Raw genomic sequence first — 17,381 nt, 5'->3', positions numbered from 1 at the left:
CCATATAAAGGATTCCTTAGCAACGTACAGCCAAAACAGGGTCTGTTGGTGTGACACCTTGACTCTAATCTGTAGTGGGGAGTATGCTCTTTATATACTAGACCAAACCCCTCATATTATTAGTGCTACGTCGGCTATGATCCAGTAGACCCAATTCTGCGCTTATCAAAATAATAGCGCTAAAATGAGATTTGCATAAGTGTAATTCTATCCCCAAGCCATATATAGTCCAGAGAAGAGCCCTTTCTGGCTTGCTAGCCTTAGGTTCCTAACACCTGGAATACGGAAAACGGACAAATTCTGCAGTATTTCTTGATTGTGATATCACCCGAAGGTCCTCACAACAAGCCTGACTTTGCTCCTTTCTTTTGTCATCCTTCCTTCCTTGCAGATGAACTTCACAGTAGCTGCTCAATATTATGGCTACAGCAGCTTCTACCAGCTAGTAGAGGTACACCTCTAATGACCTAATTCATCTATTCATCCCTCCATTTACCCATTCATCCTTTCCTTCCATGGGTGGTCAGCGTGCCGGTCTGCTTCCAGTGCTGCAGTCTTCCATCCACCGTCCCTTGACCATGTTCTGGCCCAGCAACCGGGCCCTAAACTCCCTGCCTCCTGAAAGGCAGCGCTGGCTCAACAGTCCCGACCACCAGGAGGAGCTAGCTGCTACCGTCAAAGCGCACATCATACGCAGCGCCAGGGTAACATGAAATTAGAACATGGGTTTCAAACATACAGCCTACAGGCCAGATCGGGCCTGCCATCAGATTTATTCTGGCCTGCAAGACAAAGCTGAAACAGGCGCAAGGGAAAAAAGAACCACAATGACCTGCAGTTTTAAATGTGATTTAAACTTGATGTTGCCCAAGTCAGGCTCCACTCGCAAAGCAAACTGCCATTTATCAACCAGAAAACAAATTTAATGGTATTCACTTAAAAAACTAGTCATGTGAAAAAAGCTAAACAATAATTTCAATCATTAAATTAATCTTTTAATTCATTTGCACTTATATGATTGTTTATCTTGTAATTTGTCATTTTCCAGTTCCCACGAGTTAAATTAAAAGGACTGTGTGTAATATGTGACAACTAGATTTCACTGTTTTGTGTCATGCCCAAAAACAAGTAACAGTAAAAGTTGTGCCCAGCCTTTTGCAGAGAAAGTAAAAAATTAAGGAAAGAAAAAGCAAACAGGACAGAATTTGAAAAAAGAAAAAATGTAAAAAGAAAACAAAAAGGAAAAATGAAAAGTAATAGGGAAAAATACAAAAAAGAAAAAGAAGCAAAAGGAAAACAGCAAGACAAAAAGAAGAAAAAAAGCGGAAAATAAATTAAAAAAGAAACCCATAGCAGCAAATCTGTCAATTAAAGGCAAATTTTCTCCACTTGCAGAATTTAAAAACACTGCACCTGATAATAATCTATATTTTTTTAAATAAATGACAGTCTTTTTTCTTTGACAATTGTAGACGCTAAATAATTATGATACACTATAGTGGAAATTATATCAATTGTTTTGATTTGTTTTTACAATTTCACAGATGATAAACATTAAAATAAACTAGATTCTAGTGAAGGAAAATAAATATTAAGGAGGAAAAAACCCTCAATAATCGTTTTATGATTGAATCTTAACACCCTTGAATCATCTAATTGAGAGCCTCTAAAAGATCCCAAAACCTACAGCTAAGGCCCTTTTTTATGCCATTAGTTTACGAGTCCGGCCCCGACGAGAGTGCTTTATCTAACATGTGGCCCCCAATATGAAACGAGTTTAAGACTCCGTTCGAATGATGGCCGAAATTTTTTGTGTTTGCGTAGGTGCTGAGTGTCAGTCAGCCCAGTAAATACTCGTCCTTTCGCACCATGCACGGATCAAGAATCAAGTACAGCTGTGATAAAACCATGGTGGTAAGAACGCAAACACACAAAAGTGTCATATAGTTGGTTGGTTGGTTAGTCGATTTTGATCCCTTAACCACTTGGGTCATTCTGATAAAAAAAGAAAAAACTAGAGAAATACTACAAAAATACTACTGCAGTATTACTATGATAAAAAAAACCCTACTATTACAGAAATATTACAACAGAAATACTACAAAAATACAACTAATGTAATATTTAAAATACTAACAAAATACTACAAAGATACCAGCATGGAAATACTTCAAAACACTTCTAATGAAATACTACAAAAAAATACTACATTAACACTATAATGGGCGGCACGGCGGCGCAGTGGTTAGCGCTTGTGCGGCACAGTTCATGTCATGGGAACCTGTCGTGGGTTCAAATCCAGCTCCAGACTTCCTGTGTGGAGTTTGTATGTTCTCCCCGTGCTTGCGTGGGTTTCCTCCGGGCACTCCGGTTTCCTCCCACGTTCCAAAAACATGCATTTCAGGTGAATTGGCCGGTCCAAATTGTCCCTAGGTGTGAATGAGCGAGTGAGTTGTCTGTCCCCGTGTGCCCTGCGATTGGCTGGCAACCAGTTCAGGGTGTCCCCTGCCCACTGCCCGGAGATGGCTGGGATGGGCTCCAGCCCCCCCCCCCGCGACCCTAATGAGGATAAGCGGTACGACTAATGAGATGAGATGAGACTTGTGTAAGATGTAAACTAAACAGAGTTTAATTTTGAGAGTTAATTTTCTCTCTGAGTTGTTATTTTACACTACACTAAAGTGTGTGAGTAACGCTCCAGCCCCCCCGCGGTACGGCTAATGAAATGAGATGAGATGAGATACTACAGAGTCTACTGCAGATATACCACAAAAATACAACTGAAAAAAAATACAAAAAAGACACACACAAAAATTACAACTAAAGTAATGCTACAAAAATACTACAATGCAGAGAATAGTAAATAAAGTACTATTACTTTTTAATGCCAACATTTGTCCCTGTTGTTAATTTGTGTGTCTACAACAACAATACTACCACAATAATAACACAGAAATACTACAAAATTACCAAAAAACTAAACTATAAAATTTTTTGCTTTCAAGAACATGATTTTGCTTTTGTTTTGTAAAGAAAAAAATACTACATTAATAATTCTACAGTAATACTGTAATCGGAAAATACTATTACGGAAATATTACAACAGAAATACGACAAAAAATACAACTACAGAAATACTGTGCAACAATTATAGAAATAGTACAAAAATACTACCATGGAAATATTTCAAAAATCCCTCTACAGAATTACAGCAAAATACCACTAAAATAATACTAAGATACAAACATAACACTTCAGAAATGTTATGACAGAAATACGACAAAAAAACAATAACAGAATTGTTACAAAAATGAACTATGTAAATACTACGTAAAACATATAGAAAGTACGACAAAAATACTACAAAAACGCCACACGGGGAATACTACAAAAACACTTAATATATATACTACAAAAATTCCACTATGGAGACACTTGAAACAAATAACATAAATACGACAACAATATCAGTAGGGAAATACAGAAATACAAAATAAATCAAATACAGTGAACTACTTGTGTGAGAGGGCAGCACGGCGGCGCAGTGGTTAGCGCTTGTGCGGCACAGTTAATGTCATGGGAACCTGTCGTGGGTTCAAATCCAGCTCCAGACTTTCTGTGCGGAGTTTGTATGTTCTCCCCGTGCTTGCGTGGGTTTCCTCCGGGCACTTCGGTTTCCTCCCACATTCCAAAAACATGCATTTCAGGTGAATTGGCCGGTCCAAATTGTCCCTAGGTGTGAATGAGCGAATGAGTTGTCTGTCCCCGTGTGCCCTGCGATTGGCTGGCAACCAGTTCAGGGTGTCCTCTGCCCACTGCCCGAAGATGGCTGGGATGGGCTCCAGCCCCCCCGCGACCCTAATGAGGATAAGCGGTACGACTAATGAGATGAGATGAGACTTGTGTAAGATGTAAACTAAACAGAGTTTAATTTTGAGAGTTAATTTTCTCTCTGAGTTGTTATTTTACACTACACTAAAGTGTGTGAGTAACGTTTTACGTTATGTGAAACCCTAGGTTTTCACAAGCCAGAGACGGAGACAGGGCCCAATAGCGTTCGTTTTACTCAGTTTCATTGAGAAAGAGAGCAGTGCTTGGTTTAACGATCCGATGATCGTTGGACACGGGTAGCTGATGGCAGGAATGCGGAAGTGGCACTTCCTTGTCGAGCGAGGATAGTCGTGGGCGGCAGGAAAACTGTTCGATAACCGGGACGGAGGAGCAAGGACGGTAACGAGTCCAGAAAAATGGTCGTCAACAAGTATCAGGCAGGAAACAGGGCAAAACAGGTCGATGGCCGGAACGGAAGAGCAGGGCTGAAACGGGTCCAGAAACAGGTCGGCAACAGGTAACAGGCAGGAGAAAACAGGGCAGGAGATTGTCGGAAGGTACAGAACTTGCCTAGCAAAAGCGTCGGTTCGCACGACAGTCTGACGCTGGTAACAAGGAGCCGGGGGTTTTAAAAAGTGGCAGGGAGCCAATCAGCGACCAGGACTGTTGGTGCCAACGGGGCAGCCGCAGGTGCCCCGAAACAGTAATCATGACATAGGTGTTGTTATATTTCAACAGTGACACTCAAGAGTTAAGCGTGAAAACATACCCTGTGCAGTTTAAATCCTATATAACACTCCTTTTACCCTAAAATTCGGACTACAAGCCGCTACATTTGGCTGCGATTTAAACACTGGGATTTTTTTGTGTAACTCTAATTTTTATTGTGCATTTTTCTTTTTCTGTTTTTAAATACAACAAACAAAAGACGACAAAAATAAAAATGAAAAAAGAGAACAAAAACACGACAGTGTTGGGGAATCTCTACCACGCTCAAGTGATTTTTCAAATTCTAGTCTTTACTGTTTGTAAGTTGTGGCACTAGTTTTCTTAGTCTATCCATTTTTCCTATTTGTCCATGAAATGGGTGTCCTGTATTCTATCAGGAATGTCGTCCTGTCAATTATAAATATTTCCTCCACAGTGCACACCCACTGCTCCATGATGGGGAGCTCTTGTTTGTGCCATAATCTTGTTATTACTTTTTGGCTACTTGTCAGAATAATATTTACCAGGTACCTGTCCTTTTTCTATAGTATTGTTGTCGTTTAGATTCCCAAAATGCAGCACATTGAATGTTTTGGTCTCCCGTATCCTATAGTTTTCCTTAAAGCACATAACAATTTGTTCCAGTATTTTTTGACTTTGCCAAAATATAAGGCAAGGCAAGGCAAGTTTATTTGTATAGAACATTTCATACACAAGGCAATTCAAAGTGCTAAAGAAATGGTAAAGAGACAGATTAAAAACACACAATTACAGTTAAAACATAGAAGAAAAGACATTGAAAATTTGAAATGCGGTTTTTAAAATGCATTAAAACCACAGATAAGTTTATCTAAGTCTGGTTTAGACAGTAAACCTTTGATTCTGGTAATGTTTTTGAGAAGGTAAAAGGCTGATGATGTTATTGATTTAATTTTGAAGTTTAGGTCTGAGTCCATTATTAGGCCGACATTTCTAACCTGATTTTTAGCTTTTAGTGATTCCAGATGACTGATGACACTTTCTCTGGGTTCTTGTCGGCCAAAGACAATTACTTCAGTCTTGTCTGAGTTTAGTTGGAGAGAGTTGTTTTGCATCCACACAGTGATCTGTTGGAGGCAGTGACAGAGTGAGTTCACGGGCCCATGTTCACATGCTGTCAGCGAGTTGTAAATTTTAGTGTCATCTGCATAGTTATGGTAGGACGCGTTATTACTGCGTATTAACTGGCCCAGTGGCAGCATGTAAAGATTGAACAAGAGGGGTCCCAGGATGGACCCCTGGGGGACCTCACAGGTCACTGCTAATTGGTCTGACACATTGTCTTCGATCTGAACAAAATACTTCCTGTCCTCGAGGTAGGACTGAAACCATTTCAGGGCAGGACCAGAGATGCTTACCCAGTCCTCTAACCTCTGCAACAAGATCACATGATCGACTGTGTCAAATGCAGCACTCAGATCCAGCAGGACGAAGACTCAGTGTTCAGACGGATGTCGTTTGTCACCTTGATCAGAGCGGTCTCAGTGCTGTGACGAAGCCTGAAGCCTGACTGGAAATCATCAAAGCAGTTGCTTATTAGAAGAAAATCACTGAGCTGTTGGTAAACAACTCTCTCAAGGACTTTCCCTAAAAACAACAAGTTTGATATGGGCCGATAGTTATTCAGTACTGTGGCATCCAGACTACTCTTTTTTTAGGAGAGGCCTAATGACAGCAGTTTTCAAGGACCTTGGAAATGTTCCAGACCGGAGTGAAATGTTCACTAAATGTGTGAGTTGTGGTAACAAACTGCTCAGTGCAGATTTTAGAAATGTAGTGGGTAACTCATAGAGGCAACATGTGGCTAAACTCAGACTGGATACGGTCTCTTGGACTGTTTTTTCAGTGACAGGTGTGAAATGTGTCAGCTCTAGGTGTGTGGAGGACTGCAGTGGTAACTTCGTTGTGGGATTTATTGAATGTTTAATGCCCTGAATCTTGTCATTAAAAAATATTGCAAACTCATTGCACTTAGATGTGGAAACTTGTTCTGATGGTCATGGTGCAAGAGGGTTTGTTAACCTGTTAACTGTCGCAAAGAGGACACGAGAGTTGTGACTGCACTTTGCAATCATTTCTGAAAAATACCTCTCTCTTGCTCTACGTAAAATCTGGATGAACACACACAACTGTTCTTTGTAAATTTCATAATCAATCGGAAGCTTAGACATGTGCCATCTCTGTTCGGCTTTCCGAAACTCCATCTTCTGTGCCCTGACCAAGTCACCATTTCTCCATGGCGTCTTCTGCCTATTTCTAACCATTTGGTCTTTATGTTTTGAAGTTCCTTCCCTTTGTTTTGGCTATTCTTGTCTTGTGTCCTTGGCAGATGGAGCAGTGTGACACAGGGTGAAATGTACAGTAGATTAGAAGAGATAAGAGTAACTCCTGCTTTGTTAAAATTAAGCCCATTTGCCTTAAAAAGATGTCTGCGGTCCCAAAAAATGCTAAAATTGTCAATAAAATGCACTGAATGAACTTGACATGCTGTAGACAGCCATGTGCTCAGTGCCAGCAGCCTGCTAAATCTTTCAGCTACTCTTCTGACTTGTGGTTGAGGCACACTTCTGCTTTCACGGAGCTAACTGTGTTTAGAAAATTATTAGTCTTGTTTGATGGTCTCTGATTTACCTCTTCACAATGTCATTTGCTCCGGTGTGCAGTACAATGCGTTCCCCAGTTGGATTTGCTGCCACAATACTCAGAACTCTGTCCGTCATGTCACAAACCATGTCCTTGGGAAAACACAGCACTTTGGTGTTTTTACAGTACATGTTTCTCACATCTTTTAAGGCAGTCACCCACAATCAGAGTATGAGGTTCAGTCATTAGCTTCTCCTGTAGCTTTCTGTTACTTTCAGACCTTACCCTTCTCTGTGAGATTGAAAGGTTATCCAGGCCATCTGATAGGGATCCAGAGTCCTGTTGGAGTGGAGCAAATCTGTTCTGAAGCTGCACAGGTGGTGGTTTGGGAGCTGTTTTGTATGTCTTCCCTCTTGCTGTTATCCACGCATATGCCTTTCTCTGCAAAGGCGTTGAGGAGGAGGATAATGCCGGCCAGCCCGTCGCATCCCAGATGTTTGGCCGCTGGATTCTACCTGTTACACGTCTTTCGTTGTCACAGGGAGGAGATCTGTTCTTGGGCTTTGCTCCAAGTGAGTTCCAGAGAGGGCTGATACTGGTCACACAGTCCCTCCGGTGCTCAGTGGTCTTCTTGGTGCTGGTTAGCTCTTGTCCATTAAATGGTAGTGTGCTATCATTGCCACATAGTCCATTTACCTCCACGTTCAGTTCTAGCTTGGGAATTTTCATTTCAAGCGTAGCAATCTTCTGGAGAAGTGAGTTGTAATTTTCCATTGAAAGGGACGGCATCTTGCCTACTAAGTGAAGTATGCGTAGGTCCACTTAAAACTGTTAAAAAGAATAGATAAAAAGTGTGTGCAAAAATAAAAACAGTAGGATTAAAATCCAAAAGTAAAACAACAATCAAAAAGTAAAAACAGCAGAATTAAGAACAAAACAAAGCAAAGTAGGACAGAAGCAAGAGCAAGCAAGAAAAGCGTCTGCACTCTTCAGAAGCAGGAAGTAAATTAAAGCATGCGTTCAACATCTGCCTCTCCACATGATTTCATGTTTGATCCCAAAAAGAACTTTGCATAATTTTGGGGGTTGTAAAAAATCTGACCACTTTCTTACAGTAGAAATCACTGCGATTTTAAATACAGTGCCATTCATTCTTTTTTTTTGTGTGTGGCAGCACCGAGGAAAACGGCAAGCCGCTCTTTTCCACAACGCATGCGCTCAAAATACAAAACTGATGTCTGAAAACATATTTGACGCTCTTACAGAGAAATGGGTCGATATTTCTGCCGACGTTTTTACTGAAATGTATAACAGGAGCAAAACGGTGGGTTTGGCAGTACTTTATTCAATACCTTCGATGTACTCTTTATATATAAACCTTTTCGACCAGAAATCAAGTCCTCAGTTGATGCATCTCCAGTTTCTTGTAATCCTCCAGGAACAAGCGAATGCAATTTCAACCGTAACAGCAGAAACCACAAATGACAACAGCACACATACACATCCTTGTTGCAATTTGGCACTATTTTCCACAATATGGCACTATTGTTTATAGATACAGGGTTAGCATTTGGGGTTTCTTTCAATATAAATAAATATATATAATGAATATGTAAATATATACTTGTTTTCATTGTTTTTTTGAACTGTGTTAAGTGTGCGTGGGCACGGCGACGTTGGCATTTTGTAGCCAAAGGCGTCAACGCAAGTTCCCCATGTGGTTGGTGCAACGTGTACGCTGGGCTTAAACCTTTGGCTTAGAATCGGGTGCGGCCTGTACAAAAACAAAATTAGGATTTGTATTGAAATTTGAGATTGTGGCTTTCAACCAAGTGTGCTACGACAGCGCTTTCAATTTTTTCTGTCACGCCCGCCCTTTCGGAAGAAGAAATCTTCCCGCACCACCCTCCAAGATCTATCTTTTTTTTTTTTTTAGTGTTCACATAATATTGGTGGGGACAAAAAAAAAAATTTACTCCATACGCCTTTCTGGACACTTTTCTAAAGAAAAACTCGAGCGTCTTATCTTATCAGTGTGATTGGGATGTTAGGTCTTTAAATGACATCTTTATTTATTTGTCTTTTTGTTGTCGGCTTTCAATATTTTTAACATGGTAAGAACACCGGCCTTTACACATCTACCTCCAACTCGCAGAAAAGTGGTATGGGAAGGGACTGTTGTTTTTCTCCTTACCCCGCATTCGTCCTCAGTAATTTTTTCATGGGATCACTTGACGGCCTGCTACATTTCATGTCTACACTTCATACTCAATGCTTACACTCTGTGTTTAATACACTGCGTGGAGGCTAAATGTTTTTGAAACACCCTGCCACTGAGAACGCCACTTTCCCCTAGTGTAGCAGAAGTGCAATTGCACTTTATTCTGGAAAAGTTAAAACAAAAAAATCCCCAAAGTCAGACTGCAGAGCTTCGCGCCTGCCCCACTATTTGAAAACCACTGTGCTATGTTGATGTCTTTCATGTTGATGGTATTTTGCAAAGGTATCTTTTTTCCAGGGCCATCCCTTTTTAAGGGGTCATATTGAGAAGAACTGCAAAAACATCACCATGTTTCCTTTGTGTTGATTCAGGGCGAGATATTGATCAATGAAAACGCAGCCAAAGTGGTGGAGCGTTACCTGAGCTTTGAGGAGGGCGTGGCCTATGGCATCGACCAGCTCTTGGAGCCCCCGGGCTTGGGAGCGCATTGCGATACCATGGAAAACAGAACCACAAATGTCAGTACTGCAAACACATATTTTGCACCTTGTGCTTTAATTCTGTTATGGAAAAAAGATCTGCCAATGGGACAAAAATTTCAGATAGATTTTAAAATCTATCGTACCCCTTGAAGTGCTTCTAAAGCACAATGTGTGTTATCTAGCGTCTCTTATTAGTAATGATTACCTCTCCTATCATAGAAAACAATATTGATTTCACTAGTAAGCAAAAATATATGACCTATTATACAAACGTGTTTTTATTTAAAAAAAAAAACTCATATGTGGAAAGGTTTCCATCTATTTTACATAACATGAGACTCATTTAGATAGAGCTGATATACTTGGTTACGCTGAATCTTTATAATCTGTAAAAAAAATAATTGTGAATTGTAGTACTTGTTCCGGTTGCATGTTACATTACAAAGACAACTAGTGGTCAAACAACACATACTGTCCCTTTAAGAACGCCGGCCAGACCTGCCGTGTTGGAGAATTTAATCCGGCCCACTATGAATTTCTGAGTATGTCAAAAAAGAAGCAAGTCTCTATATAACTTCAAAAGTTATGATTTTCAAAATAGTCCAAACAAAATTCTCCTTCAGGCTGCTAAAGGGATATACGTCTTTTGTAGGCCCAGCCAAGTACATTGATCTGATGTGGTGTATTTTTTATTACACATGCAGTGCTAAAACTTTTATTTTGCATTTCTTTTTCATTCATTTCAAACCAGTACGACAGTTAAAGCAAAAATGATATTTTTAATGCTCCCACTTGAGTTTGTACAGCATGGTTCAGGTGTAAATCTGCATTGACTCAACTGTTAAACTAGTTCACGCATTCAATGCCAAACATGGGAATCATTTTCTCCCCATTATGTGAATGGGTTATGCTCAGAAAATACCCCTTGTCATCCATGATTATGACATGTATGGTAGGCTGCTAAAGTAGGTTGAGTGATAATGCATAATGCTAAAAAAAAACTACGGTAAGCTAAACATGTAATTTGGCATTCTTTAACTGATCTGGTCCGCCTGACAACAGAAAGTCAGGATCTGGCCCCAGAGCCAATCTGAATTTGACATTCCTGGTTTATAGCACAACATAGCTTAACATAGCATAGCAAATAGTATACCCAAAGTTTTGAGTGTGTCTGTTTGGAAACAGGGTCGCTGCGGCCGCTGTCTGTTCCCACCACCGTGCCCCATCCGACACCAGGATACGGTAGGCCCCCTCTTTCCTCCCAAACGTTCAACTGCCAGTGTCGAAAATGGTCAATGTGATGTTTTTGGCTCTAGGGCCAAGTGGAAAGCTGCTTGAGAGGTCGCGTAGGCAAATATTCGCTAGGCTACATGCGCTGGTCAGCCGATATGGACAACCCCTTCAGCCCGCTCAGGTCATTCGGCTGCAAACGGGTTTGCCTCTTTCCGGGCTGGGTCCAGAAGTGCTGCAAAAACCACTACGGCAGGGACTGTCAGGGTGAGCTCAAAAGCTGTTTTGTGTCACCATATTAAGTGCATCTGAATAGCAAGGGAATTTCACATTTTGTGATGGGCTTTTTCCCTTTCAACAGAATCCTGAAGGTTTTGGACAAGTCCTATTGAAAACATTGTACTTGATTTGGCTAACATAATTACATCAGTGTTTTTCGACCAGTGTGACGTGCGCCCCTTGTCTAGTGTGCTACAAGAAATTGATCGATTTAATCTTTGCAAAAAAGCATGCCACTGTTTAGTATATTTGATTTCTTCCAGCCATCATCCGAGTAACTTTAACATTCATCCATATCTGTAGGTGGAAGCAGATTGCTATTTTTTTCTTTCCTTTTATTTAATAATTTAATGCTCTCACGGTAGCACAGGGAAATCTATTCAATAACTTGTTTTATTTGAAATAAAAATAATAAGTTTACACTTTAGTAAACACTCAAAAAAGGGAGAGAGGACATCAATGGATTTTCAACTTGCAAGGAGAACAGGGTGAGAAGCCTTCAAATAGGAAAGTCCAAACTGCTCTATAGGCCTTCCACTGTGCCCTTTCTTTTCAGTTTGCACAGGAATAGAACAATAATATATCAAATAATGTAAATACCTCGAACCTTCCTGTGTGGAGTTTGCATGTTCTCCCCGTGCTTGCGTGGATTTCCTCTGGGCACTCCGGTTTCCTCCCACATTCCAAAAACATGCATGTCAGGTTAATTGGCCGGTCAAAATTGTCCCTAGGTGTGAATGAGCAAGTGAGTTTTCTGTCTCTTTGTGCCCCGCGCCTGGCTGGAAACCGGTTCAGGGTGTCCCCTGCCCACTGCCCGAAGACAGCTGGGTTGGGCTCCAGCACCCCCGCGACCCTACTGAGGATAAGCGGTGCAGATAATGAATGAATGAATGAATAATGTAAAAACCTTGCAGGTGATTTTGCTGATCTATTTTTATTTCATTATTTTATTAAAAAGAAAAAAGAACGAAATAAAAAGATAAATAGTAAAAAAAAAATATCTCGCGGATACGTTTTGCTGATTTTAAATATCCTAAACACTGGACCACCAGTGATACAGATGACATATGAACAGGCATTCAATTTTATCTCATCATCAAACAATTTATATTCACTGTACCAACATAACATGTACAATGCATTTATTAATTGACCTTCAATGTCTGGCTCACCTTCAGATACAAATAAGTCGTTTCCCTCGTCATGCTTTTTATGCGTATCTTTTATGAAGACTTTCTGTTTTCATCATTCTCTAACACTCGTCTCTGGTAACATGACTAAAATAGCTTGATAATGAAATAAAACCTAATGCCATTTGTAAATCATCTGTATCACTGGTGGTTTAGTAGTTAGGGATGTGGCAGTCTCACTGCCACGATCAATCATAACATGCACCCAAAATTTGAGTTGTTTTAAGTAAAAGAAATGTGTGTTTTACACAGATTTGACAAATATGTATTTTTTTTTCCTAACATGAGCCTCACCTGGAGGGAGCTGACATAATTGTCTGCCGACTTGCTGCTACACCCAAAAACCTCAAAAAGGCTCTGCAAAAAAATGAGAAGTACTATAAATTGGTGCGTTTTGGTCACTTTGAGTCGCGATAAATTGTATTCTATATTGTGCTTTGTACCACTTGTTTTCAGTTGCACTACAAAATACAGCCATGTCTGGTGATAAAATATTACAGTGTACCTTTAATGAATACTGTTACAGGTATTCACATTTCTACTCAAAGGTGAAAATGTGAAAGATTATCTGAGCAGGACTGTGCGTTAGGTTTTAAGGGTGGACCCAAACACAGAGAAATAGAACAGAGATGTGGAATATTCTCGATGGGTCCTTTGGTGGTCTGGTCATTCTGTTAACGTTTTGACTTGGACCCATGTGAAGGGAAGCAGGAACTGAGGCAAGTGACTTCAAAATATGGGGTGGTATTTGATTAAACAAAAACAGGAACAAAGTAACAAGCAAACAAAGGTTCACTAAACAATGAAATGTCCAAACCTGACATGATCCGAACCAAAAACAAAGACTGAAATGGAAAAGCAAGGAACAAAGTAACAGTCAAACAAGCAGGCACTAAACTACTAACAAAATCTCCAAACAAGAAACCAGAAACAAAAAAAATGTGCTGTTCAAGTTGTCAATATAAATGCCTGGGACAGGGAATAAGGGCAGGTGTGTTGAGATTGTACTTAAGTGTGTCTTGCTGCCTGGGTGGCGCCCTCTGGGGGAGGTTATCCTCTCTAAAAATATGACTTGTCTCTTTGTCATTCAGTGTGTCCAGGAGGTGTGGAGTCACCGTGCAGCGGGCACGGCGAGTGCAACGACGGCTTACGCGGAACGGGAAAGTGCAACTGTCCCGTCGGCTTCCAAGGCGACGCTTGCGAAATGTGCACGCCGGAATATTACGGAGCCAACTGCACAGGTTTGATGCTCTTGCTCACAAGGCTTAAGTCTGGGGTGGGCAACAATTGGAGTCAGGGTCCGCATTGGGTTGAAGAATCGGGCCAAGGAGAGGATCCTGGAGACCTATCCGTTTGTTGTTCTTATTCATGAATGAATATAAATGCAGACATCTACATTTTATATTTCTTTATATTTGCATTAGATTACTTTCATCTCATTAGTTTTGAAACACTCACAATTAAAGCAAACTAATATATTAGGTTCATGTTTTATGCTATTATACTATATTGTATATTTTGTTTTGCAGTATTACTGCAGTTTTATTTTCGTAGTATTTCTGCAGTCGGATTTTTGTAGTATTTTTGTAGTATTACTGTAGTTCAGGGTTGGGTAGGGTTACTTTAACTTGATTACTTTCAATTACTTTTGGATTACTCCAATACCAAATATGCTAATAAAAGAAAAAAGAAACTAAATATGAATAAAAGTATGACTCACAACACGTGGTAAGCTTTCTCTCCTGGCTTTGATCTCCGGCAAAACTAATATAATAAGGGACAGAAACAAAATGAAAATAAACCCAAACAGCTTGCCAACATCATTTTTGCCGTTCCATGTATTCAGTTACTCCCTAAGCCTGCACAAAATTTAGTAATTTTATTCATATTTAGTTTCTTTTGTCTTTTATTAACATATTTGGTATTGGAGTCATCCAAAAGTAATTGAAAGTAATCAAGTTAAAGTAACCCTACCCAACCCTGCTGTAGTTGTATTTTTGTAGTATTTCTGTAGTCGGATTTTTTAAAGTATTTTTGTAGTATTAGTCAAGTCAAGTCATGTTTATTTGTATAGCCCTTAATCACAGGGAGTCTCAAAGGTCTGCACAGACCACAGATTATTGCAAACTACACACTATTATTAAACCTTGAGAACGGACCGCACATGAGGTAATGCCCCTTTCAGGATGACTAGGACAACAAAAAATACACCGATATTGTCAACACGAAAAATAGGTCATTCATAAGCTATAGAATAGAAGTGCGTTTTAAGTCTAGATTTTAACAGTTCTGCCGAGGTTTCAGATCCAATCTCAGGGAGCAGAGCATTCCACAACATTGGGGCCCGAATGGAAAAGGTCTCAAACCTGCGGTTGTTTTATCTATCTTCTCCTGGGATCACTAGTATACCAGCGTTTTCAGAGCGAAGGCTTTGGACTGGAACATAGGGGGAAATCTAATCTGAAAGACATGAGGGGAGCAAGTCCATGCATGATTATGTACAATACCAACAGAACCTTAAAATCACATCTTAAGCTAACAGGGAGCCAATGCAGGTTAGCTAAAATCGTAGTAATGTGATGAAACTTTCTTGTCTTAGTTTAAAAGCCTCGCTGCAGCATTTTGTGCCAGCTGCAGGCTCTGAATTTTGGACTTGGGGAGACCGTTGAGTAATACATTACAGTAATCGAGACGGGAGGTAACAAATGCATAAATTAGAATTTCTGCATTGGACTGGGAGCATAGAGCAAATTTTAGCAATGTTGAGAAGATGGAAAAAAAGCTGTTCTAGTAATATTTTCAACGTGATCAAATCGTAAATTTTTGACTGAGTCAATCTGGGTGATATTACATTTGTCAATGTTCAGAGTAGTTTTTGAGAACAAGTCAGGGTATTTACATGGACCGATAATTAACATTTTGTTCTTTTCAAAGTTAAGGGCCCGGTCACACAGCCGTTTGCGGCTGAATCACGGCCAGAAATTTCTGCCTGTGAGGCGGACGCTATTGGACGCTTTGAGATCGCCATACAGATGAGATACAGCAGTGCTTAACACGCGGTCGGAAATTCACGCGCGGTTGGCAGCGCGAACGAGTTTTGAACTGCTCAATATTTGAGAGCACGGGTACACAGCCTTTCATGGGCGTATCGAGGCTGAATCACACAGACGCCGTTGGGCGCTGTTGGACGCTTTGAGACCGCCATATAGACAAGATACAGCAGTGCTTTACTCGCGGTCGGAAATTCACACGCGGTTGGCCGCGCGAAAAAGTTTTGAGCTGATCAAAACTTTGAGCACGTGTTAACCGCGGGCAGCACACGAGGTAATGACGCAGAAATGACGCGGAACGACGAGCTCTGGGCGCGGCCAGGGCGTGGTTACACATGGGTAGGACGTTAAATTTCAGCAGGTAATCGTGGGTGGAGCATGGTAATAGCATGTTCTGCGCCTGTATCGCGGTGTTATTACGTGAAATTAGCGTGTTACACGTGTGACGGCCTTTCTCCGCGTACATACGGCGCGATTTGCCGAGCACACGTCAGTTGTGCTCGAGACGTCAAAGGGTAGACATGGATCCCCGTCACCGTAGTGACCTCGTCTTAATCCATTTTTATTTCTTGACATTTATTTTCATTTCACGGTATAAAAGCTCCCGAGCCGGTGTTGTGCCCAAATCCGACTCCTACGTAGGAGTCGGATTTGGGCACAACACCGGCTCGGGAGCTTTTATACCGTGGTCCACACGAGAAAATGACGCGGAAATGACGCGGAAATGACGCGGAAATGACGCGGAAATGACGCGATGAGGAAGCGGAACAGTCGCCGGCGTCTGTTTTGCCGGCATACCACCGATGAACAGCGGGTCGGCCAATTTTGCGCATTTTCCATCGCGGGCAACCACGGGGAAAAAAAAAAAACACAAAATTTTACCCGCGATACAGACGCAAACGGCTGTGTGACCGGGCCCTAAGGTGCAAGAAGTTGAGTGGCATCCATTCTTTTATCTCAGTGAGGCAGGCCTCCAAATTTCCACAGTTTAGCGCGGCCGATTTCTCCATCGGAAGATATAGTTGGGTGTCATCTGTGTACCAATGGTAACTGATATTATACCTGCGAATAATATCACCTGATGGAAGCATGTAAAAGCTGAAAAGAAGGGGGCCAAGTACTGAACCTTGCAGAGCGCCACAGGTAACACTAAAGAGCTCAGATGTCATTTCACCATATTTAACACAATGCTTCCTATTCTTGTAGTATTTCTTCAGTAGTATTCTTTTACGAGAAATGCAGGAGCTGGACAGATTTGGCTGAAGTGATACAATGGCATCCTGAAGTGACAATATGGACACCTTTATTACAGATCGCAATAAAAAAAATCCATCATATATATTAGGCCATGATCTACCGGAACTGAGCATTGTTGATCACACTGACTCCAATAATTCAAGATTAGATGACTTCGATCTTGACCACAAATTTCTATCAACTAGCTCAGACAATTGCAAATATTATACTGGAAATGAATATAATACTTTTGGTAAATCTGAAGGGAAATTCTCAATAATACACTTTAACAGTAGAAGCATGTACACAAATTTTGATGGCATCACTGAATGCTTACAGCAATTTGAGAACTTGTGATTGCAGTTTCTGAAACGTGGTTCAGTGAGGAAAGAGGTGTTAATTTTGAATTAAACGATTATAATTTGAACTATGTAAATACAATAAACAAAATAGGATGAGGAGTAGCTATATATGTGCACAATAGATTCTAATCGAAGATACTACAAAACATGTTATTTGTCATTGACGATTT

At 40.6% G+C, this 17,381-nt stretch overlaps 1 protein-coding gene across 1 annotated transcript in view; it reads left to right on the top strand.

Moving 5' to 3' along the window:
* The window catches only part of stab1 (stabilin 1), a 126,129-nt gene that overhangs the window by 78,248 nt on the left and 30,500 nt on the right, over positions 1-17,381 (top strand). Inside the window, exons 49-55 of the mRNA XM_088337594.1 lie at positions 392-451; positions 528-704; positions 1,825-1,914; positions 9,754-9,900; positions 11,050-11,106; positions 11,181-11,361; positions 13,655-13,804. Of these exons, the coding sequence (XP_088193720.1) occupies positions 392-451; positions 528-704; positions 1,825-1,914; positions 9,754-9,900; positions 11,050-11,106; positions 11,181-11,361; positions 13,655-13,804 (862 nt within the window). The remainder of the gene's footprint in view (positions 1-391; positions 452-527; positions 705-1,824; positions 1,915-9,753; positions 9,901-11,049; positions 11,107-11,180; positions 11,362-13,654; positions 13,805-17,381) is intronic.

The sequence above is a fragment of the Urocampus carinirostris genome, chromosome 6, assembly GCF_059441175.1.
Source record: "Urocampus carinirostris isolate Australia breed hairy pipefish chromosome 6, RoL_Ucar_1.0, whole genome shotgun sequence".
Classification (NCBI taxonomy): Eukaryota; Metazoa; Chordata; class Actinopteri; order Syngnathiformes; family Syngnathidae; genus Urocampus; species Urocampus carinirostris.
The sequence above is the reverse complement of the archived record's forward strand: the minus strand, read 5'-3'. Positions and strand labels throughout refer to the sequence as shown.